We start from the raw sequence: 25,067 nt of genomic DNA on the forward strand, positions 1-25,067 counted from the left end.
AGGAGTTAATTCTTGGCTTTATTTCCAGGAAAACATCTGAGGTCAAGGAGAGCTTTTCTCAGCAATAGGCATTTAGCTTACAGTGGCTTGAGGTGATCTCAAGAACCCACTTCTTAGCACACCACATTAAGATCAACTCGTGGCATATTGCCCACTGGAAACAACTTGTTTGGCTTGGTGTCCTGGAAGTGCTGCCATGTGATGAAAGCCTCCTACGTGGTTGTTGACGAAGCTGAGATATACAACATGAAGCAATTACTAGCTGCATATTTCGCTTTTGAGCAAATGGAGAGGTTTCTGTATTCTCTTGAAGGAGAACTTGCTGCTCACACAACCACTGCGTAGCGACAGATTACTTCTTAGTGCACTGCGATCTGGATAAACAATCACCAGACACCGCTATGGCTATCGTTTTCCTTTTACTTACAGTACTTCTGTAATGCAAAATAAGTTACTGAGGGGTAAAAGTACTGAAGGTAGCAGGAGCAAAAGAAGAAGATCCCCACAAATCAGAACTCTCATTACATGGCTGACATGCCCACCATGCTCTGAGTAAGAGATAGAGAAAGAGAGAGAGGGCAGGGGAGCAGAGAAGGGTCTTTCCGCTATAGTAAGAGTATTCTAACATGATTGCATTAATAAACAGAAAAACAAATTAACTGAAATAAAGGGGTAGAATTCATCAGCCTTTTGAAGTTTGGAGTGGAATGAGAAAATAGACATCTGAGACAGGAGAAGGAAAGGAAGGAGGGCTGATACCAATCAGAGGAAGATGTGTTAGATAACACTGGCATTACAAGGTAAAGCAGAACAAAGTCAGACGCCACAGCTCAGGTTGTGTGGGTAACTATGTGGCAATGGGTAGTGATGACACTGCCTTCTCACAACCACATGTCATAGCACAAAGCCTTGGAAAGTGCACAATGTGGGTCCTGTTTGTGAAGACAGCATCTACTGGGTCTTGCAGCTGAGGGATCTTGCACACACGGCTCCATGCTTTGCAGCAGCAGCCTACCCAAATTCCCAAAGTGAATGCAAAATTATTACTATGTGTGTCCCTTGGATTTACATAGAAATGTAGCTTTCTAGAACAGCTCAGAAGTTCTGATACTTCATCCCCACTTACAGATTTATTTTTGATATCCTCAAAGGCAAAGATTTAGATATGATAAATTCAGCTGTTCTTCAGTTTTTCTGCTCTGCAGGCAATTCCTTGCACAAATGGACAATCTAGGAGATTCACTGGCTCTGTTAGCTTTGGGGTTTGGAGTGTTTCAGCTCGGGAGATGTGTTTCATCTGTGGCCATGCAACCTGATACATTGGGTCAAACATTGCTCTGACTTGCCACCTGCCATCTAACAACATCAGGTATGTTAAATGCAGAGAGAGACAGGACAGGATGGGCCTCTTACCATCAGGAAGAGATGCAATTAAGGCAAACGGGATCTAGCCCTTCCCTGGTTGTTCATAAGCCTAATTAAAATAGTCCAAGCAGGAATATATATTTTAAGCCAGGACTTTTTGTTGTTGTTGTTGTTTGTTTGTTTGTCTCTAAGCATGGGCATTCTCATTTTGGGTAGATGTATTGCCTTGGAAATAGATTTAAAGTATACTACAGGTTTTTGAAGTTGGAGCTGTTCCTCCGTTGCAGGTTATTCCATCTGCCACACAAAAAGAAAAGAAGAATATGAGGTACAGTCATAAGTGCACTAGAATCTCTTCTCATTCACCACATTAGAGTTTTTGGACTTCAAATGATATCAAATGGTCAGTGAAATACCTGCAGTACCCATATCTAGAGATGTCGGCTATGCAAAGTAACTGTAAATGCAAAGTTACTTTGGAATTGTTTTAGAGTTGGCAGAAACCTTCTTCACTTAAATACTGATTACTCAGTCAGGAAATAACTCCTCAGAAGTCATACCCAGAGCTCTTATTTTCAGTACTTTAATGACTTTCTAAGAATGGAAATGAGATAAGACAGTTAAATAGCTCTAATAACCTCTAAACTGTGTGATTTGAATAAAGCCCTGAGGACTTGTTTAGGGAGTAGCAGTGGTCCATAGAGTAACAAGAGGACACTTCAGTGCAGCCTCTGGAACAGAAGCAGGAAGTTCTGACAGGCTGGTGTTCAGGCACCTGGAGAGACAGCTAGGGAGCCCTCCACTTCCACCTTTCTCAGAGCCAAACCAACCCTCAAGATATCAAGCACATGTTAATATACGCTTTTGTCCAGTGCTCACTGCAGCTGATGGACTTCAGTGCTACCTAGATTGGCCCACAGGGAGTGGGAAATAGATTAAATCCAAATAAATTGGCAAGGTGCTGTCTAATCTGGGCTAGAAATGGGATGAACTACCTACCCCAGGAATATGTTAGCTATTTTCAAATCCTCCTGCTTCACGACCTGCAAGACGGCGCATCAGCCAAGCCCTGTACAAAGGGATGTGTCCCTGCACTTCTCCAGAGACCTACAGACACTGTAGGGAGAACTTCTTGCTGATCCCAGCTCCATGGAAGCTTGTGTTGCATGTAGCCCCATTTGTAAGGCACAAGTAGGCCCCTACATTCCTGATGCCTTTCTGACAGCCTGTCATGGTGCCAGGCCTTGAAGACAAAGATGCATTTTAGAGTTCTGTTTTAAACTTTGCTAGTGGAACAAGGCTGAAGAAACTGTTCTTGGCATCTGACCCTGTTGGGGCCACAAAGCTTGCTGCAGGTCTCAGAGAGTACTGAATAAGTGCATTCTGAGTTAGGAACAAAATGATCACTGTTGTTTCTGACCTTTCTGTGCAGCCATTTTCTCTTCCTCCTTTTTCTTCTCTTCCTCCAGAGCTTTCATCTTTGCATCGTACTCATCAGCACGGGTCTTCCACTCATTCCTGTTGTTCAGCAGCCCATCAAGCATAGGCTGAATTTCCTCATGGAAACGTGAAAATTCCTGACCAAAACACAGCCATCAATGCCATGCAATATGAAGGTGCTGACTGCCACCCATCCTTTGCACCCAGGACTGGCCCTGATCCTTGCCTGCTGGGCTGACTACACAAGGAAGGTGCAGATGGCATGAAGAGGGGCCCTGCAATATCCTGGAGAGAGCAGCTGGTGAGAGGAGGAAGCTCTTCCCTCCTTGGCAGGGGTAAGGATGGGTCTCCCTCTCTGCTCCCCTCCCTCCTTCCCTGTGCCAGGATGAGGACAGTGAAGTTCTGTCTGCTGCTCCTGGTCTCATCTGATATACAGATGATTCCATGCTTTTCTTGGACTTGGATCTCTTTGGAGTCTCCAAATGTTTTTCCTTCAAGAGGTAGCAGTATAGATTCACTGAGAGATAAGAATTCCCTTGTTGTCATCTCCTCTACCTGCCCCGTGCTCCCAAGTGCTGTTGCTATACCGGGACTCTGGACACTAGGACCTGAACCCCCTGTTGAGAAGATGGTGTACACAGGGGTGTGCTTACCTTATAGACAAATGTGCACACAAAGTCGATGAAACCCACTTGAAGCTTTGGGAGTTCAGCAGCTTTCCTCCTGTCCATCATGGGCTGTGGTAGGACACAATCATACCATAGTATATGAGAACACTGCACTGGGAAATACTACTCTCTTTTCTACCCAGAGTTGCCCTGTTGCATCAGCTGGGCTGTTCTGCTGTGCTGTCCATCAGCTCTCTCATCCTCCTCTGAAGAGAAATGGAATGGGTTTATTTCCTATGCTGTTTTTGTAGAAATTTTAGACAACTCTTTCTTTGTCTATCATGGGATCAGGGACAGTTTTTCCCTTCCCTCTCTCAAGCAATTTTCAATTCTCTAAAACATATCTGAACATGGAATTATATTTTAATAGGGCCATTTTGCAAACTGTACAATTACTGTATCATTTATGTTGCATCAGTGGGATATACTATGAAACTCTACTTAGTGATTTTCTTAAGTCTACTGGGTCTGTCATGGCTTGGGATATTCTACGGTTAAAAAAGCCCCAGTAAGCTGAGGTGGGTAGAGACAATCTCAAGGAATAATTCTTGGTTCTTTCAACACTAAATTTAAATATTTTCCCTATCTGAATGCCCACTTTTCTGGTGGATTTTGGCAAGCCTGGTAGCCACATAAAGACTCACAGCACTCTGAAAGCATCACTGCTTGCAGTAAAACTCTATTTGCTGTCTGAACTGAGCCCTCTAGCTCTCATGGGATACTTACAATGGGCTGCTGCTGAAGGACGCTTATCTCTAAGTCCCCTTGCTCCCAGAACTCAGCTGCTACCAGGAGAGCTACCTACATTGCCAAAGAGGGAAAAAGTAAAGTTAGCACTGATTTTGATTTCCAGATGGACTTCAGGACAGAACTCACTCCGAAGCAAATGTTACTTCTAAGCCCTGGGTTGCTCCACACCCACATCCAGCCCCAGCCTTTTTGCTGGGAAGGGCAGCAGTAGCCATGGGATTGCACCTGTGTAGTGACGGCCCAAATACTGTTTTCGCACCAGGACTTGTCAGCTCACTGCTCATCTATTAAGAAATGTTTCTAATGTGTCCTGCAAGGATTTGCTTTGTGGTCATCGCTATGGTTTTCTACTAGGACTTTTTTGGCTGTCCTTTTTTTCCACATTGAACAGGAAGATGGGTTTTATTTCTTTTCATCCTCCTTTAAATTTTAGTGTTTTTTACCTAGTAATTGATCAAGTTCAGTTCAGGAAGAAACTCCTAATAGAAAAACAAACAACTAACCAAACAGGAGGTGTTGCATTAAAACAACAACAACAACAACCACCTAGATAATTGTGAGGTTTTTTCTTCTTTTTTACTTTGCTCTATTTAGTGAATGTAAATTCCCTACAGAATCCAAAACTATAATTTTAAAGACTGATGTTTCCATCAAGAACATTATAATTATGAAGTATTTTCAGTAGTTTTAATAGGAAACTTCAACACAGTTATTGAGTAGCTTAGAAACATACAGTGCTTTCAAGTATAAGCTACAGAAATCTGACAGTATGTCAAGCACCTGACCTTACTCTGGACTTCCCAAGGCTTAGTAATTGCTGACAAGTCACACGCAGTCATCATCATGGCCCTAAAAACAGAAAATAAATTAGTCTCTTCTCTGGGGCCCTGAGGCTCAGGATGTGCATGTCCTACCCAATGTCTCAGTTCTGTGCTGAAGTGGTGGACAAAGAAAGGCAGGCTGCTGTAGCAGCCTTGGCTCTGACTGGGACATGAGTCAAGAACTGCTTCATGATTCAAATGGGGTGCTAGGGAACTGCTCTCTTCCGATGCTAGGAAGTTCATCACTTCAGCCATTGCTAGGCTGAACCTTGTACCTGTAGGGTAACTCATCTGAGTCTCTTGTGGAGGTTTAAAAGTGAAGACTGCTACAAGGTTGTAGGTGCAATTCATCATAAGCACAGTGTTCTGCAGAGCATCTGCTGGTTACAACAGCACTGTGCAACTCAGATGGAATGCCATTAGGAAAAACAGCTCATGGATTAGGTTCCCTTTGCTCTGCCTTTGCAGAGCAATACATTTTTACCCCATGGTTTTGCCCTGCTTCTCCAGAAGATCCAATCTGAGTGGACACTAAAATACCACATGCTGACCTCCTGCTAAGGGCAATACAAGAACATACTGACTGCACAACACCAGTGTGTTTTTTTTTCCCTCACTCAGTTTACATTAGAAATCAGAAACAGAGGAGTATATCAGCTAGGGACTATTGCTGCTGAAGCAGAAGAATCTTTTTTAAAACTGGACCTATTGTGGGTGTGTGCATGTTTTATAGCTCCCACCAGCCAGCCCCAGAAGAGGGACACTACCACATCTCTAACCCTCAAAGAGATGATCTACTCACATGACAACTTCTTTCTTTGTCGTCTCCAGAGACAGGTAATCAGTCCAGGCAGTTGTATTGTCATATGTCTTAGACTCGTCAACGATCTTCTGAAACATCGTTCTCTTTCTTTGAGGAAAAAAAAAAAAAAAAAAGTTCCAAAAGGATGAAGCAGATGTGTTAAAAACAGATGTCTGGGTTTCCAGTAGACATTTTCCTGGCTGTTATGTCTTCAGGGAAGCCCCCAGAAAAGCCAGGCATCATCACTTGTCTCCCTTAAGTAGAGGGAACTATTGTAAATGGCTTAAAGGAATAAAAAGTATAACAGTGAGACTGGAGCAGGAAGCCTGAAAGCATGTCCTACCTCAAGTAATGCATACTGAGAAGGGCTTCTGGCTTTGCTGACAACACTAGAAGGCTTTTTGGCTGAATGTTAAGCAAATGGCAGAAACTTAGAGCTGTCTCAGGTGTTGGAGCACCTGTAAGACCACCTGTTGCTCAGTCTGATTTTGTTAATATTAGTTATAAACCAGAATATGGGAAGCAGATTGCAGGGAGGGATTTATATATCATACACCCATATTTTGAGTGGCATGAAATCTTGAAAAATCTGCTGGTTCAGTGCTGGTGACAAAGAAGGACCTTTAGGCCAGATCCACAAAGAAGCTTGACTACATGCTCTGTCCACACTCTTTCACCTGGAATCTGATCTAAACTAAGTCTTTAGGTACAGATGGCAAAGACTAGCTAGTTCCTACCTGGTAGGGAAGTGCAGATATCTGCTCACATTCAACCACGAAGCCTCCAAAGTAAGTGAACAGGATTAGGGTTGGTAGGGTTGGGGTTAGGGTTCCCTCCTCATAATCTTTTTTTTTTTTTTTTTTTTTTTTTTTTTTGGACTGTTTATACTGTGTGTAACCATCCTTCAGTGTAAAACACAGAAGCAACCTCTGGTCTTGGCCCTGTATTTGAAAACACATTTTGAAAGTTCTTTGCTACTTAAGATGTCAAATATCGTAGACTTCCAGCCTTACACCCCAGGAAATTAGTGCATGTGACAACATGGTCTTGGGCATTTTTGGCTTTAGTGTGTGAAACAGACTATAAACTGAGTGTTCACCTATAGTGGACCACTTATTATTTGAGCTGTGTTGCTCTCTCAGAGAACTTAATGGAGTCCTGGCCATTGTATACATTGACCATTAGTAAGTATTGTTAGTACTGAAGTGTTATAAAAAAACATCATCTCTGTCTTTCTGTTAGGGGATCATACGGGGCCTTGTTGGAGACAGAAGGCTGATAGTCACATATGTGATGTAATTAATAGAAGTTCAACATTCTCTTGAACAATTTGAATTCTTCCTGGCAGCTCTGGTATCGACATTAAAAACAACCCTCTGGAGACAATGTCTGTGAAGAGGTTTGCTACCCAGAGGGGCTCTCAGAACAAAACATCACATTCTGTCTTTGTACAGCTCCAGCTGCATGCAGCTCTTCACCCACAGTGTATGTGACCAACTTACTTGAAATACAGTGCCAGATCTGTTGCAATGATGGCAATATCCATCAGATGAATCATGTGCTCATGCTGTCTCCGGTTGAGGTTCTGGCATATATTCAGTGACTGAAAAAGAAGAAAAGGAAGCTGCAAAATGCAAGCACTGTACTGCTGTGAGTTACCAGGAATCTCCCTTTCTCAAAATTGCTTTTTTTCTTTTTTCTCTAAGAGCTGCAGCTTCCTTCCCTAAGACCTGTTGGTGCCTGGTCTTCCCCAGTACTCACTGAGCAGGGTCAGTGTCTGTACCTTGATACACCTTGAATTTGCCAATTTCCCTGAAATGGAAGGTTAGCTGGGCGAGTGTGTTGGCCTTGGTCCTATCCATGTGACTACAGGAGGACAATCTTGTGTTTCATGTGTTCCTAAAGGGGCTAATGATATGGCTTCTGAAGAAGCTGGGCCGTGCAAATGTTTTGGTCACTGGTGAGAAGAAAGCTCCTGAGGGTGGAAGGGAGTGAACTGGCTGCAGGACCTCAGAAACCCAAAATAGAGATAGACCCTGTGCTAAACATATGGGCCATGGGTCACAGAAGTTGACCCTGGTGTTTACTGCTAAAAAAAGTCACTGCAGTTAAATTATTCAGGCTCTTATATTACAATTCATTACAAACCTCTTCAGAGAGCAAAAACTTTCCAAAATCCAGGTGATGCCTCTCTAAAATTGAGGATCCATGAAGTTTAGCTAAAGGATTTTGAGATCTGGTAGCATAAAGGAAAAATAAAAAAGATGTCAGTATAGCACTTAAAAAAAAAAAAGTGTCCTATTTGATATTTGTCATGTACTTTCAACTCATTTAGGAAAAGCTTAGGAGTAATATTGTCAACAGGTGGTGACTCTGCTTATAGTTATTTGTACACTGCATATAATATTCTTCTGCCTGTGGATTTCACCTAAGTTGTTATTCATGGCAGAATTGTTGTTATTGGGCATAGTGAACTTGTTTTTAAGTTCCCGAAAAAGTACGTTTTGACACCTGGTAATGGGAACAGGAAAACCACTGGTCCTTGAACATCTTCCTAGGCAAAGTGCAAGACCATCTCATACCCAAAGCACTTGTGATGAACTTGCAGCTTCACTTACATTTTTCCAAAGCTCCAGAAAGCAGTGGGACAGCACAGCCAAAAAGCATTGCAGAAGAGTTATGATATGACACTACCTTGCTGGTTTTTTGAACCAGCTACTGAAAGCAGCACTCACATCCTCACGTAGGTGATAGGTTTCTGCAGTCAGCAAGGGCAGTGCTACGTATAGTGCTTTCCAGAAGAAAGCATGCTTCCTATGTGCAGGATGCTCACAGAAATATCCTGCATCTCCTGTGATGCTCAGACTACTACATGCCTGCACTGCACCTGGCCCACCCTGTTCCAACAGTGTAGAGCTTTGGTTTAACTGAGGGCAGCAGGCTAGGAGGCAGAGCAAGCTGCCACCAGCACTACAGAGTTCCAGCTTTCTCACTGGCCAAGGCATAAGCCCAAGTTCACAGCAGGCAGAATAGAGAAGTTAATTGCCAAGGAAGCTGTTACCCTGTATATACCAGAGCTGTGCTGGAGTTTGGTGTGATCACAGCCTGAACCAACTCCATGCAAGAGAAGCAGCAAATGGTTGGAAGTGGCAAGAAAGCACTTACTTCATCTGGTAGAGGTTGTTGGTTCCTCTGTGGTCTATATCATGGCACAGAGCAGCAGTTACCATTGCAAAGGCTTCAAGGTCTGTGTAGTAGCGTTTCAGTTTGCCAGTCTGGAGGGTGAAAATGTGCGTGCCATCTGTTAGTATGTCTTACAAGAAAAAATATGGGACTGTGACTGGGACATCCCCACTGAAACAGCCGAGGAGAACTGCAAGTATTACGAAGATAGATATTATATACAGCGCACTTAGATCAAAATGGGGAAGCGGCTGGAAACAAAATGTTTCAGATTCAAGTAGACACCTGGCATGTCTGTGCTTGATGCCAATCTGCAAGGTTGGCTGCCTGCTGCTACAGCAGCCTCACTATGGCACTATTGGGGCGCTTGCACCCTGACAGCTACCTCCATGCCCTCAGCACTGGGCCATGGGACTGATCCATCACAAGTCTATGGTGACCAGCGCACTTCTGATGCCTCTGTTCTTTTGTGGGCATCTCTCACCCATGAGAAATGGCACTTTGCTACACTCATACTACAATCACAGAATCATAGAATCATCAAGATTGGAAAAGACCACTAAGATCACCAAGTCTGCCAGCCCACTCCCACCGTGCCTGTGAGCCACATCCCTCAGTGCCACATCCACACGGTTTTTGAACACCTCCAGGAATGGTGACTCCACCACCTCCCTGGGCATCCTCTTCCAATGCACTATTACTCCTTCTGAGAAGAATTTTTTTCTGGTATCCAACCTGAACCTCCCCTGGCTCCACTTAGGGCCATTGCATCTCATCCTATCACAATTCACCTGGGAGAAGAGGCAGACTTGGCAATGGGCGTTCACATGTGGCTGTTCTGCCTACAAATAGGAAATGTGGGGTTGTCTTCACCTGAGCTAACATCAGTCGCTGACAGAAACTACTGGAGGAAGGATATCCCACAGTCCCTCACCCTACCAAGCAGAAGGATTAACCCGGAGGCTCTTCAACACCAGATGTGTCTGTGTCTATAAGAAGTAAAGTTCTCTGGGTACTTTTAGCTGCAGTTTGGAGGGTAATGCATGCATTTAATGTAAATCGGGGCCTCATTTGGTGCTAGGAGTGACAGATAAATCCTATGTAGGTTTGAAGGGAACCCCGTGTGTCTCCAGGCCACAACATCAGCCCTACCTGGGGTAAAGCCATACCACAGAATGAATTGGGGTGGTGTTTCCTTACCATGAGAAGTGTGAACATGGTCTGTGCAACATTGAAGCCATGGCGCCAGTTGTGGTACGTTATCTTCCGGTAGCCCTTACTGACAGAGTACACAAACCTCACCAGAACCTGAAATTGGGAAGGAGGGTGTTAGTTTGTTTGATGACAGCTGGCTTGTGGGTGAAGCTGGCAGCTGCTGCTTTTGGAATAAAGACAATGGATAGAAATAATGGATAAGGGTCAGACCTTCAAGAGGGATGGCTCTGTAGGTCTGTAGAGATGGAATGTTTACCCCATTTTTTTTCCATTGGAGAGGGAATAAGAGAGCATTCATTATTTTAAATCTCAAAGGGGCAGCAAAGAATGGCTGTTCTTCACATCTGTACTAGGAGCGTGTCATTCCAGAGTGGACATTCTGAATGCTCGTAGTGCTGACTCGTGCAGTAGGTAAGCAGCACAAGCAGAGCACAAGCAGCACAAGCTCTTGCGCAGAAGCTTTCGTTTCCCTCCTGCTCCCCTGCCGGCCCTTCAGGTATGGGGGACGTGAGGCAGGAGGCTCTCAGTGCAGCAACCCGAAGGCCCCGCTAGATGGGGATAAAACTCACAGCATGAGCTGAAACATCCCTCGAGGAGACAGGGTGCGAAAACAAAGTTTTCCTAGTCTGACGGGCACGGACCGTGGCAAAAAGCCTTGAGTTTGCAAGTTGAGGACTTTGGGGTCGAATAAGGTTCGATAACGGTGTAGGCAGATTTGGCACGGTGCAGGCTCAGTCTGTAGAGGCCCAGCAGCAAACCCATACTGGTAGCCCACAGAGCACTCAGCTTCCCACCACAGTATGGAGCAGAAGTGGCCATGCTCCAGACTCACGAACGAGGTGGGGGTCCTGGGTTAGGATTAGTTACCTCCTGTGGGATCTGGAACTTCTTCACCACGCCAAGCTCGTAGTACATCTGAATGCCACACTTCACCAGCTCCAGCTCAGTGCAGTCAAAATCGGAGAATCGGAACTCATAGATTTCGAACTTGGTGGGCCCTGGGAGTTGTTCTTTCTGTGAAAGGCAAAACAGTTTGTTGCTGTGGTATTTATGCTGTCCCTAGAAACACCTGGAAGTGGTTTTGCTAAATAAAAACTTATTGGTCTGATGCTGCTGGAAGCTGTCTCTTTTAGAATGTGACGCACAAACAGCCCTAACGGGGTCAGGGTTAGGGTTAAGGTTAGGGTCAGGGTTAGGGTTAGGACTGCTGCTGAGCAATCCTGTTACTTTCAAAGGACCTACATGCGCAAGGATAAACAACTTTTTACATAAGTAAATATTTTCCTTCAAGGATTTAGTACAGATGAACAAAAATATTTTCCCTCTTCCTCTGTTAAAATAGCCCTGTTAGTGGGGGAAGAGGGAGCACATTTTTGGCCGGGCACAAGATACTGTTTGCATTCTGTTAAGCAGTCTTCTTTTTAGTTTGATGTAGTTTGGAGACTCCAGACTTGTCAGGTCTTACAGGAGAAGTCTTAAAGTTCCTCATTCATGCTTGTGAACAAAATGTATGATAGTTCAAGGCGGTTGGCGTGTTCCCAGGTGGACTCTGGAACCCCTTGTGATAAGGAGGCACTAGGCAGGCACTTCACAGGAATGCATTCTCTGCTGCTTGGTAATAATAACCTCACACGGAGCACAGGAGGGGCAGGTGTGCTTCACCTTCACCCTTCACCAGGTGCCTCATTGATAACTACCAACTCCAGCAACTCTCCCCTGCCTCCACCCAGGCAATAGCTGTTTGCCACACTTCCAAGTTCACCCGCACATTGCCCTTACCAGGATACTTGCCAGCTCCTCTTCCTCACACTCACTTGGCTCCTTCCCCAGCTTTTCTCGTGTTGGCTGCAAAGAGCATGGACACATTACACTGACTACTGTATCTCACAGGACTGTGTGCTGTACAGCTTGGGGTAATCTAGGGTGAACCTATAGGAGGCAGCTCTGATATGAAGATCATGTTTTCCTCTCAGACCTTACTTTTATTTCTGATCTTTCAACATGTTCTTCCTTGTAGGAACGTTATCTCTTGCATTAACTTTGGCTTGTTTTTCCTCCACTTGAAAAATTCCCCTTGAAAATTACCTGTGTCTCAGCCAGGCTTAGCAACTCCACATCCTCTGTACCAAGGTGGTTTTAGGGTATAAACTAGCTCCTCTTTCACAACCCACAGCCTGCCCTGAGCAGTATCTGCATGAGCCCACCTCCAGGCCTGGTTTTGCTGAGGAAATTAGAAAGGATCCCAGCACAGTGTGCTGAGGCAGAGAGCAGACCACAGTCAGCCTCAAGTCATAATAAAGACTTGTTCTGCTACAGTGTTAAGGCCTGGGTGCGGCCTCCGTGGCTGGAACACTTTATATGGGATGGGAGATCTTGGCCCACAGACACAGCTGCTGTTCCACACTGACCAGGCTGTCGTGCACAGGCCAGGCCACTATGCTCACAGGAGTGCTGTACATTGCCAGGCATTACCAGAATTTCCTGAATTTCATCCTTGTCACACTTCACGTGGTAGAGCACCATATCCTGGGCAATATCTTTCCGGTTCTCCAGTTTGTTCATCTTATCATACGTATCTGTGTTGAGTACAGACCAGCCCAGAAACTGTGTCAGGGACTTGGAGAGGAGGAAAAAGAGAAACAGTGAAGTAACCAAAGCATCTGTTCCCTATAGCCATAGAAAGATAACGCTGTCTAATATATTTTTATAGAAACATGAGCTCCAGTCTGGCCCCAAGTCTAGCAATGAGCAATTGCATGTTTGCTTCTAACTACTAACTCTTCTTCACCACAGCAGCTCCCCAGCTGGTGGATCTACCTAAATCTTGAGACTGCCTATACCATGCAGATTCAAGGACCCTCTGTTCTAGGAAAACTACTTATGTATGTTGTTACAAGTGTTCAGTATAGTACCCCATGTCTGTGGGAAAGGATGGTGTCACAGCCATGACAGGAGGTTAGGAACCCTCATATCAAGGGAAAGCAGGATGGTCTTGTCACCTTTCACATCTCTTTATTCATACTTTGTTTGCTTTCATCTTATTTGCTGCTCAGTGGCCGATTTGGATGGACTTTTTTGCTTGGTCATTTGATTTGGTACTAAGAGTATTTCAGGAAATGCTCTGATTGATAATGGATGCCAAGATCTATATGTCCTTATTGGACTGAAACTAACAAAGAAGCATTTCTCAGCCACAGAGGCTTCGATTAGTGCTACTGTTTGTAGGTTCAGTAGCTGGCCACACCTTGAATCACAGCCACACTGATAACATAGGTGTAATTGCCAGAGGGAGCTGCCCAGCTGTATCTGAGCACAGGTCAATATAGTCACGTTACTACCTCATAGCTGCTGATGGCTAGGTGTCCAGTCTAAGAATGCTGAAACAAAATGATCTGAACACAAGTGAGATTACAGAATTCAAAAACATCCAACATTTCATTGAGTCACCTTCAAAACTTTCCATCTACTGCATAACCTATTAAGAAACTTAGTTGCAAAACACTGGGGGATGTTTGCAGGGGTGCAATGAGAAAAAAATGACCTCTCTCAACCATGTGAACTTCTTCCAACCACAACAAGGAACTGTACCTCCATCAGGGTCTCATCCTGTTCATCAAATGGTTTCCCATCTTTTCTGTTAAAAAATGTGACAACGCCAACAATTTCTTCCTTTTTGTTGACTATTGGCATGGAGAGAACATTTTTGATAGTCCATCCTGATTCGTCTAGAGGACCTTCCTTGAAGAAATAGCAAGCAGAAAGACAACATATGCTTAATTTGTTTTCTAAATACAGCAGCAATCCAATTTTACATCATGACTTGATGAAAAAAATACCTATGTGCCTGATACTGACTCTGAATTACATTTCTATAAGTAAAGTATGTTCTGCTTCATAGAGCTAGAAGTGATCACATTACCTGAAAGTTAAACATCTCGTCTGCAGCAGCATTCATAATATTGCAAATCTAGGGGATTGAAAAAAAAAAAAAAAAGTTTTACAAATTGGACACAAATTAATTAAAATACCAAAACAAACAAACAAACAAAAAAACCTGAACAGCAGCTTTAATGAGACTTCATTTCAGAAAGCCTTAATGAAGTCCAAGCTATGTACTTACAAACCCACTCTCAGCCACATATGTTGGCAGTCCGGTAACTAGTGCCCAGTGATCCGGCGTAGGATTTCTGATAGACAGAAAAATGGAAAAGGGTAATTAAGGATATGTATTTACTGAAGAACAATGATGGTAGCAGAGCTGACTGCACAATCTACACATACATTTCACTCAGCTACCAAGCAGTTCTGTTACTTTCAAAGGATCTATGTGCACAAGCACAATTTTTTTACACAAGTAAATATTTTCCTTGAAGAATTCAATACAGATTAGGTCATAGAATATCACAGTCAGCAGAGCACTTGAGTTAAGAAAAAAAACTATTCCTGGTAGTGAGGGTCAAGTTTCGGAGCAAAGAGAAAAATAAAAGAAAGTCTCTGGTTAAGAGTCGGCCAGATTAACCACTGCTGTATTTCTGTCATGCAAGCTTTTCTTGAAGCATGAAGGTGGATATCAGGTGGATATTGCTGCAAAGCAGAGTGACCAGAACAGGGTAAATCTTGCTTTGTTTCAGAGTTCTCAAGCAGACATTTAGCCACATCCTATAGCAACTGGAAAAATGGTGAGTGGTGGTGCGGAGGGACATGGGGAGGTATGCTGGGAGGCATGTGAGGAGGTCGAGGGCACATGTGTATCTATATGTGAAAGCAAGATACATGAAGACAAAAGAAGGTGGCTAGGAAGCTTGATGAGAGGGGAGCACTCTCACCAACTCCTGCAAATGCAGCCACCTATGTTTCCCTTCTCATCTTTTGGTAAGTGAAGGTTGAGGAGAGAAACACCATACAGAAGTAGCATTTGGAGAGCTAAACCACTAGAGGAGAGGGTAATCTGTGGGGGAAGTCTTCTCAGAGCCCACTGGAATGGTGCCAAAAGCTACTCCTCAAAACTCAGTGGCAAGAAGAGAGGGTGATTTTCAGAATGAGAGAGTCTCAGTGTAGAGTTAAGAGAGCAGGAAAAGTCAGAGACAGCCTTGAGGGGGGTGACCATAGGAGAAGAGAGCAGAAAAGAAGGTAGACAACAGGCAGAGGAACAGGAGGGACTGTGAGGGTCAAGAAGATATCCAGATGAGTGGTGGGCAGGGCTACAACTGCAGGTGCCCCACCACCAGGGCAAGCTGGATGGGCTCAGCCACTAGCACAGAAAAGGTAACAAGGAAGAGTGATGCCTTGGGCTGGCACAGACAATGACAAAGCTGCAGGTAGTCAAAGCAGCTCATTCCCATACATAAACAATTGCTTGTTGCAGTGGTTCTTGGAGAATCCCACTGCCCTGGAAGAAATCTTTGTCCCACATGAATGTGAGTTGAAGCAGTATCCTACATTCTGGCTTCTTACTCAGTCTTGTATCAGTCCTCTGCGTATCTCTTTATGAACATCTCTAAATCAGGGTCAGCCTTTGTTTTAGCAGCGCTCTGTGTCTGTACTGATCACACACAAACAGTGGCAGCAGTCTGGGCACTTACGGGATGACTTTAATGTCTTCTTTTCCATGTAATATATAATCAATGACTTTGTAAAAGACTATTTCCTACAAATAGAAAGAAGAGCAGTGTTAAATCTAGTGGTGAGATAATTCATCCAGACAAGAGTCCATAAGAAATGTGGCTGTCTCTTACTCTGCCATCCGGAGTGCGAGGTCCCGAGTAAGGGGGAACTTCTCCCAGCAGGACTGGCCAGAGATCAAAAAATTCCTGTTTTTCAAATAAAAGAAGTACGTTTAGAGTGGAAAAGTGCATTTTGCCTCAAATTTCAGAGTTACTGTTGCTTTACTATGCTGGTTTTGGTACTCTCTAAACAAGACATGAAACAACATGGCTAGATCAATCTTAGGCAGTACAATGGTGTACCTAAGCCAGGAAGTGTCAGGTGCCTTACAAGGTTGCATATGGCCATGTACAGCTTATACACAAGACATCAATCAGTGAACGATGTGGACTGTATGCACAGAGCAAGCAGCAATTTCTACATTTTCCATGTCCTTCATTTTCCGGAGTGTTTCTATTGGGCTAGTTTGCTACCTCGCCAAACCCAAAGAACAGTTTTTCCTAGGCTATGTTATACTGCTGATCAAAGAGTCTTTACCAAAATAATGATCTTTTAGTATATCTCCTCACATGACCAAGTGCTATAAGGGCTCAGGCAGTATGGTGGAAATCAGAGTCAGTGGTAGCCTCAGTTAGCCTGACCCCAGAGTAAAGCAGAGCCGCTATGTAAATGTTGCTGTGTAACTCCCAAGTAAAGCTTGTCAGTCAGCTTGCGAACAATCAGAACAAACCAGAGCTGCAGAGGTAATTTTGCTGCTCTTAGTCTGCATTTCCACGAAGCCAAATTTCACCTAGAAGCCTAAATAGTATGCGTATGGATTAGGTCTTGAAGAGTGTGGCTGCTTTGTTGCTGGGTGTCTCTACTGACATCTCTTTATATTTCTGGCATTCAAAGACTTAGTGAAGCTGTGCTTGCAGTGCAGGCTTTGACTGGGATTGCTGCTTGATAATTAAACATATTTGCCTCCCCTTTGTCTCCATTCTTGTCCTCTGCCTCTTCAGATAGTCCCATTCCAGTGATAAACTGTTTACTCTCCTCTTTTCTTCATCCCATGTTTTTCATTTGTACAGTGGAATTAAAAATGCAAATCAAAGCAGGAATAATGACTTAAACCTAGCTTGGATTTTGGTTGTTCCAATAAACCTAATCTCCACAAATCAGTCAGCTGTGGATAGTAGTAATCAGAAATATTTGCAGCTCATCAGTGAACACTCACCTTCTGCTTTGTCATGTCCAGGAGGCCTACTGAGTACCTGTCACAATTCAGATATGCTCTCACAGTGTAGAAGGCCTTGTGGAATTGCCTCTCAATATCTGTCAGTTCCTCAAAGACCTTGTTAGCTGACCACAGCAGCACCTGAAGGATAAAAGCCAATTGTAAGCTTAGCTTTCCCTTGAAGCTTGACTTCCCAGATGTGTTTGCATTAAGAAGGAAACTGTTTGGGTTTTTTTTTTTTTTTTAATACTACTGTCCTAGTGCAATAGCAACAAAAGTGCAACTGCAAAGTGTAAATTAATTGCTTATTTACACTGGGAATTACTAAGGAGAGATGCACTCCGAGGACTAGTCATGCCATCACGGAGTACTATGCTAAGGGCCAGTCTTACAAAGGTAATGGTGCCAAACAGTCTGTACACTTACTTTTTATATCCATGAGTAAAATCTTGCAAAGTCTAAAGGCTGGAGTTGGAAATATCTGAATCAACTCTTTCCTTAAAGCCTTTGCACAGTTCTTGTGTGTGCAGTGGCCTATGACCCTCTTCCCCATGCAATGCAGTATGGATATATCCTTAAGAAAGCTGTTGCTACTAGGCCATTTCATCTGTAAAAGTGGAGGTTCTGCAGTGAATTAGGCAGATGATTCTAATAGTAAAAAGGAAGTCTTTGTGGTCATAAGGGAGAGCTTTATTGTCTCTGAAATGGTAAGGAAGCCATCTATGCAAATGCTGACCTTAGCTAGTGCCTGTGTGCCTGATCGGGTGCTTTGCTCTCAGAGCCCAGGAAACAGCAGTGGCAGTGCCTAGAAGTGCTGGGAGCCTCTACCTGAAGCTGACTGGACCTATCCTTGGAACATGGAGCACTACTGCTTGGCCACAATCAGGAAAACTGTGCCTCATTGCTTCACTGAGGGCTAGCAAACATCATACACAGTTCTGGCCTGCATCGCTCTCTGTTTCTGACCCATGGGATGCAAAAGCTCTGGCACTGTTGTAGAACCTGAGGTGCTAAATGCTACCAGCATCCCACAGATAGGACAGTGTTGTTGCCATGCAGATTGTTAATGGAAAATGAACAATGGCTTGCTTCTGCTTTTTTACTGCATGCAATACATGAGGCTGAAAGCCACAAATGCGGTGACAAGGACTGAAGGAAATGCATGAAGAAAGGGCAGTTCATGGAACGATGTAAAGAACTCTGGCAAAATGTTATGTGGTCTTCTACTAAGACTCTAACAGAGTCTGCACAGGCAGGCTGTATTCTCTTTGCACATGACGTTTTACTTACAGATGTTTTTGCAATATAAAAGTCTTACCCATCTTTGAGAATGTTGTTTGCTCAGACTGTACTGAGATAGGTTTAAGTCTAAAGCAACAAACAGTGTTAACTCTTGCAGATACCTTTTGATCTAGATGGCCGAGCGTCTGCTAGTTGAGCTAGTTTAGTTTTTCTTTTCCACCTTTTGTGGGATCTGCTAATACAGCGGTGACATGTGAACAGCTGATTCCAGGGTTCAAGCCCAGGTCAGAACACCCTGCAGGATGCAATGGATCTTCCACATCTTGGGTATGTGTTTTCCTTTTAGACCCTGCCATGCCTCCCCGACACCTGCTAAGCCCTCAGGAGGAATGAACTTTAGCTAATTCTACCTTAGTTAAATTACTCAGCATTGCTAGATGGCTGTATCACCTGGCCATCATTCATTGTCTTATGTTTGTGGAAAGAATTGTGCAAAGAACAAATCAAGGGAAGAACTGGTGGCTGAACAGGTTCCATTCAAAATACCCGATATTCATCCTCCATACTAATTTCTACTGAAGGAGAGAAATAGAATATGAGAATTATTCTGCTTTCACTAAGAAGAAATCCTATAGTATTTTTATAAACATAAAAGATAATAGTATAGTGTTCTCAATTGTTTTGGGAGATCTTTCAGTGCTGCTACCTGAAGTGGATAAATGCCTCAGGAGTGTTCCATCATCTGAACTCTGCACAATACCTGTATTTACCAGCAGACAGATATGGTGATGAGGGACTCTGAGGAAGAGGGAGTATTTGAAAGCATCCAGGGGCTGCCTTTTCTTTCTGCTCTTCAGACACAAATCTCTGAAGCAGATCATCTAAATTTTTGAAACCAGAGAAAGTGCTTTTGATTTTAAGATATAGCCCAATCTGCATCCTTGCTCTTACCTGGCCTCTTCGAGTCTCACAGTTGTGAAGATAACTCAAGTGATAAATTTTCAGGTTTAAGGAAGCAAAATTCAGGTACTTCAGGAAAAGCTGTAAAGAAAAACAATGGAATTGGGTCAGATGCAGTAGCAGTCTCATGTATATTGGATTTCATAACAGCACTTCAGCAACGTCATGGTAATTCCCCTGGATAAATGCTTTGCTTTGCACCAGTGTGAGATAAGGCTTATCCCACCGTAACTTCCCTGAAAGATTTCTGAGGTAAGCATCCTCATAATAAGCCTCTTCTGTTACAGGGCGGGTCCCCTGTGGGGAAATATACACCATGGTGCTTCAGTAAAGCAGACATCCCTAATGTAGAGGGATGTATAACCCATGTTATAAATGTTATGCAGCAATGCAACAACTGCTTGGTAGAAACTGAATTACTGACCACTTACTGTTTCATCAGAGTTGGTGAAGAATGGGCCGTTCAGCTTATTAATAGCCAAAATGACAGCAACTAGATCTTTGCCATTCAAGATGGGTGTTGCAAGGATGCTTTTTGTAGTGTAGTCGGTGAGCTCATCAACAAATGAACTGAACTGGGGACACTGTTCAAAGGAGAATTTAAAGATTAAGCACTTTAAACAATATTTGTAGCCTTAAAGCCAAACCAGAGCACAGCTTCTTGATGCAAACTGTCTAGATAAAAGTTTTGCTTACAATCTTGAGGAAGATCAAAAAGTAGTAGAAAATTGAATAACATACAGGTAATAGAACTAGTATCAAAGAACTGGCTATGGCTGTTGATTGCAGCACATGCTTTTTACAAAGATCTTGCTAAGTATAATCATTTAACGTATTGAGTTCTGTCAGAAAAAGGAGAGGCTCCACTAATCATCCTCAGGCAACTGACATCCTTCATTACATCTCCTGCATAATTTTCTCCAATGTTGCATTAACACTGCAAGGTGTATGTAACCAATTTCTATGCAGTACTGCGTGGCTACAGTTTATAAACCATGCTTCCTATTACAGTCACTAGGAATCTCACTCACTCTCATTTTTCTCCATGGAGCAATCTAAACCTTGGTTCTCCTGATAAAAAAATTGTTGTCCAGAGGATTCCCTTCTCTGTTGGTGTATATTCTTCAGTCTTTGTCTTACAGTTACAGTTCTTATCAGTTTATCACTCCTTCATGAATGAAAGAGCAGCAGCAGTCATGAGAAATCAACCTGTAGCCACTTCATGTGCCAAATGTTTTTTACTGATATTGGGAAATATTGGGAAAGATGTTATGGCAACCTGAGTACAAACCACAGTCATGTTGGGCCTTTGTGTTTGGGATAGTGGGCAGGATAGCTAAGAGGGGGATGCAGCAGGCACCACCTACTTGTTTTTCTTGTCACTCTCCGCCAGCACTTTGAGCAACTCAGCCCCTTCTCTCCCAGGAGCCTGTTGACCAGGGCTGCAATATGCAGATAGCAGCAGCAGGGTTTGGCTGCACAGGGAGTCTTGCCCTTGAGAGAACTGCCATTCAAACCACTGGGAGAGCATTAGATTGTGCTGTAGGAGCAGTGTGAAGAGAACTCAGTGTGACTGTCAGTGTCATTGTCTCTCAGTGCCAAAAGAAAATGAGACATAGGAAGGGTAATGTGAGGAAAGCAGACTGCCCAATGTCCTGCACAATGTCTTACTCATACCTTCTTCACCTTCTGATAGGGAATGTGGGAAGGGTCTGGCTGACCCATCATCTTCCTGCTCAGCTGAACAACTTGTCAACTACATTTCCGCTTATCTGAATTATTAAAAGCCCAGAGCTTTGTTGCCTCTGATCACAATCAAGATGTTGCTCCTGAAAGAACTATCACTTTAATGCACCTTCTCGCTACATATCCTCTACTGCTAGCCTTCCATGCCAACTAGGGTAGACCAAGCATTTAAATGTTCATGTTTCCTTCAAAAGAACTGTCGTAAGAGTAGCAGCACCTGAAAGAGCTAGAGTAGGAGTGCAGCTCTTGGCTCCCAGTTCTGAAGTCCTTACTTATTCTTAGAAAAATGTCTGAAGTGAGAGCCTTAAATTTTTAAGTTATATTCTGATGTATATTTTGCAAAAGAACGGTTGCAAAACTAAGTCAATATCTTAGTGAGCTCTATGGAGATCAAGGAGGATTTTGTTGAAGCATTTGAATATGATCATACTGAGCAACAAATAGACAGATGAACAGATGGTCTCTTTGTAACAAGCAAATAATAGGTGGAGTAATCCCAAATGTCATATTTGGGTCACATGGATTTTAGTTTTATATCTACGATTAGAGCAAGCAGATTGTAATTCCAGCCATTCAGGTTTATGTGATACAGCTGAGTATGAGGGGTAAGCGTTGTTATGAGGGCCTTAAGAATAAAACGCTGAAATTCCTTGCACCCCTCTTGGTATTGCACTGCACAATGTCTGCTGAAAGAGTGTGCTTTTTTTTTTTTTTTTGGTGATTTGTGGTGAAAATCACCCATACTCAGGTTACAATTAGCCCGTGTATTTGGACTATTTGGTGGATAAATAATTGGTTGGATAGTCTCAGCCAAAGGGTTGTGATCAACAGTTCTATGTCCAGGTGGAGGCCAGTGACAACTGGTGTCAGGGCAATCCCAGATATGCATATAAACTGAAAGAACTCACTGAGAGCAGCCCTGTGGAGAAGGACTTGGGAGTTCTGGTAGATGAAAAGCTGGACATAAGCCATCAGTGTATGCTTGCAGCCCAGAAGGCCAGAAGTATCTGTGGCTGCATCAAAAGTGGGGTGGCAGCAGGGAGGAGAGAATTGCCCCCTTCTGCTCTGCCCTTTGAGGCCCCATATGCAGTACTGCATCCAGACCTGGGGCCCCCAACACAAGAAAGGTGAGGAGCTGTTGGAGCGGGTCCAGGGGAGGACCACAAAGACAATCAGAGTGCTGGAGCAACTCTGCTATGAAAGAAATGCTGAGGGAGTTGGGCTTGCTCAGCCTAGAGAAGAGAAGGCTCTGGGGAGACCTTGTTGAGGCCTTCCGGTATGTAAAGGGATCTTTAGTAGTAGGAGAGAGACCAACATTTTACATGGGCAGATAGTAATAAGACAAGGAAGAATGGTTTTAAACTAAAATAGGGGAAAGTAAGATTAGATATTAGAAGGAAATTCTTCACTCAGAGGGTGAGGCAGTGGCACAGGCTGCCCAGAGAAGCTGTGAATGCCCCATTCCTGGAGAAGTTCAAGGCCAGGATGGATGGGGCCCTGGGCAGCCTGAGCTGGGGGGCGGTAATCTAGCCCCATAGCAGAAGGTTGAATCTGGATAATTTTTAAGGTCTCTTCCCACCCAAACCATTCTGATGCTGTGATTCTATGACTATGATTCTATGATGAGTTTGGCTTCACCTCTCTCATAAATGAAGTTGGAAGCAACTTACTGATTACTGGTGTGTTAGTTTTCACTACACAGCAATTACAGTGCTCAAGCACCAAGATGCCCTTCTGTCTCTTGACCCCTTTGAACCAGTAAAGCATGTGAGCCTTTTGTCTACTGAGTGAATGAATAAACGGCAGACCTACCTCGCTGACATCCTTGATGTTCATGGTTTTCTTGGTTTGCGCAACATAGCCCACAATGCCTAAGTCCAGCGGGTAGACTATCTCGCAGTCTGGGGAAACCAGGCATTCCTCCAGCGTGCTTCCCTCTTGAATGTTGAAAAGCCTTGTTGCCAGTTCAGGTGTGCCGTTTCTTTGCCTGTACATGAAAAGACTACAGCGATCGGCATGAATAAGGGACCTGATTCTTCTCAAAGTCTTGAATACAACTTTCTCCATGTTGATGCTTTCTTGCATGTCTTGTATCAACTCAAAGAGAATTTCACTTTCATTGTCATCACAGGACTCTGTTTTCAGTTTCTTCTCAAAGTATTGCTTGGCAAAAGCAGGGTTGCCATCAAGAAACTTCTCCACGTCGTCTTCACTAATGCTCATTGTGAATGTCCTGGATCCTGTAGTAGTCCAATGATGTGGTCTATGCAAGAAGCACTCTTATTTCTGATGTCGTTCCTAAATTTTCATAATAGAAGATGTTGCTTCTAGAACAGCCTGAGATGTTGTACCACTGCAAAGAGAGATCGTCATCAGGAAGGTATTCCTTTATAGTGCCGGAGGCGAGTCTGTGGGAGGACAGATCTTCTCAACCAAACAGATTAGATGACCTCTACAAAAGCTTTGGGTCAACTTTCTTCTTCTTAATCTAAATGCAAACAAAAACTGAGTATTCACAATATCTTAAAGCACTTCCTTTCACTTGGCAAGCAGAACACTTACTGAAATAATTATATTGAGGTAGCAGAAAAGAGAAGAGCTGCATCTTCTAACATTGAAATAAGCTCTTTAAAGTCTAATTAAATATATACTGCTTGGACCTAATCCTTGGCTAACAAGGTGAGCATCTTATTATTTCTGCTCTCCCAGCTTGTCTAAGAAACATCTCTCATTGAATGTTAAATATGTCAATCTTTAAAGCTGAATGGAGTTACTGGTAGACTACAGCAACTATAAATTATGTTTACTAGTTACCAAATCCCTCTACTGAAGTGGCTAATCAGCCTAAAAAGAAATGGAGGTTTCCATTCAGATTGGGTAGATACGCACATACTCCAGTTGTCCATGCAGACTCTAGGTCAGTTCTGTGAGGCTCTTATGACAGCAAATGAATAGAACTCCTGTCTCCTGCTTTACAAAAGAATATTATGGATAATGTTTTTTCATCAGCTCCGAAGGGAGAAACTCTCTGCATTGTCTTCCTTTCACTGTTTTGAAATGAACACTGAAATTTCCCGCTATGAATAATTCACTTGTCTTGGGCAATATAAAACACAGTCCTGGTTTACCATGATTTTGGTGCTGATGTTGACAGGATTCATTCTACCTAGACCATCTTTTTTAGACCATTCTACCTAGACCATCATTTGTCTTCCTGATTTTCTTACCCTGCCACTGCTGAATGAGCTGTACGATACACAATGCCAAATTCTTGCCCCCAGCTGTATTTCCCTGCCCTCTCTTGGGGGAAGAAATACAGGAATCCTCCAGGATTATGAGATATTGTCTCAGAGAGAATAGATGCATCCCATTCATCTACTTAGCAAGACAGACAGAAATGTATATAATATTTGATGCGTGAGGAAATAAGATAGCTGTTTACTTCTTCAGTGGACAGGACAAGGGCAAAGAACTTCCAGGATGCCTTTAACAAAATGTTTGGACCTGCATTTCTACTGGAACTGAGGCTTTGAAGTGAATGATACCACGTACAGACTTCGCAGGTATAATCTACAGACACCCTTGGACTATGTTAACAACAGAAGCAGTCCAGGATCTTTAGTGTCTGCTAACAGAATAGTGCACAGAATGATGTGACAGTCATCCAACATCAAAAGGAAAAACCTATCTAATGACAAAAAGAAGATCTGGCCAGTGTTTGTGCCCCTTCCAGTGGTAGAGACCGGCTTGGCTATGTATTTTTTTCTTCTCTGACTCCCCATGCAAGTTGCACTTCTTTGTGTGCAAAGTTCACGCTGGCCCTTCTTTTGAGACTTGAGACCTCATGCATTCTGGCCACAGAGAACCATGTTGCCCCATCAGACCAGAGGGCCATGAGCAGATTTCTCCGTTTAGCTGTGCTGAAGGCACAATATACCTTCAAGAGAATAGGCTTAAGGGGATAGATCCCAGAATCCCTCAGATTATGACCTGAA

The 25,067-nt window shown here is 43.4% G+C and overlaps 1 protein-coding gene across 1 annotated transcript; it reads right to left on the minus strand.

Moving 5' to 3' along the window:
- On the minus strand, positions 1-23,435 carry PDE6B (phosphodiesterase 6B). The gene is made up of 22 exons (NM_001318440.2): positions 22,885-23,435; positions 19,758-19,910; positions 19,318-19,407; positions 17,125-17,265; positions 15,980-16,054; positions 15,827-15,891; positions 14,365-14,431; positions 14,164-14,211; positions 13,833-13,982; positions 12,717-12,860; positions 12,024-12,089; positions 11,112-11,258; positions 10,230-10,337; positions 9,012-9,121; positions 7,995-8,082; positions 7,349-7,449; positions 5,847-5,954; positions 5,009-5,072; positions 4,200-4,274; positions 3,459-3,542; positions 2,786-2,942; positions 1-1,662 (listed from the first exon to the last, which is right to left on the minus strand). The coding sequence occupies exons 1-22, from the start codon at positions 23,293-23,295 to the stop codon at positions 1,604-1,606; spliced, it is 2,511 nt and encodes an 836-aa protein (NP_001305369.1). The 5' UTR covers positions 23,296-23,435; the 3' UTR covers positions 1-1,603.
- Between the last annotated feature and the right edge of the window lie 1,632 nt (positions 23,436-25,067).

This window comes from Gallus gallus, chromosome Z, assembly GCF_016699485.2.
Source record: "Gallus gallus isolate bGalGal1 chromosome Z, bGalGal1.mat.broiler.GRCg7b, whole genome shotgun sequence".
Lineage (NCBI taxonomy): Eukaryota > Metazoa > Chordata > Aves > Galliformes > Phasianidae > Gallus > Gallus gallus.

Coding starts and splice junctions, on each gene's coding strand:
- PDE6B (NM_001318440.2), bottom strand. CDS start 23,295: ATGAGCATTAGTGAAGACGACGTGGAGAAGTTTCTTGATGGCAACCCT. Junction 15,892..15,979: donor CTCGCACTCCGGATGGCAGA/GTAAGAGACAGC, acceptor TTCTATTTGTAG/GAAATAGTCTTTTACAAAGT. Junction 1,663..2,785: donor GAAAATGGCTGCACAGAAAG/GTCAGAAACAAC, acceptor TTTGTGTGGCAG/ATGGAATAACCTGCAACGGA.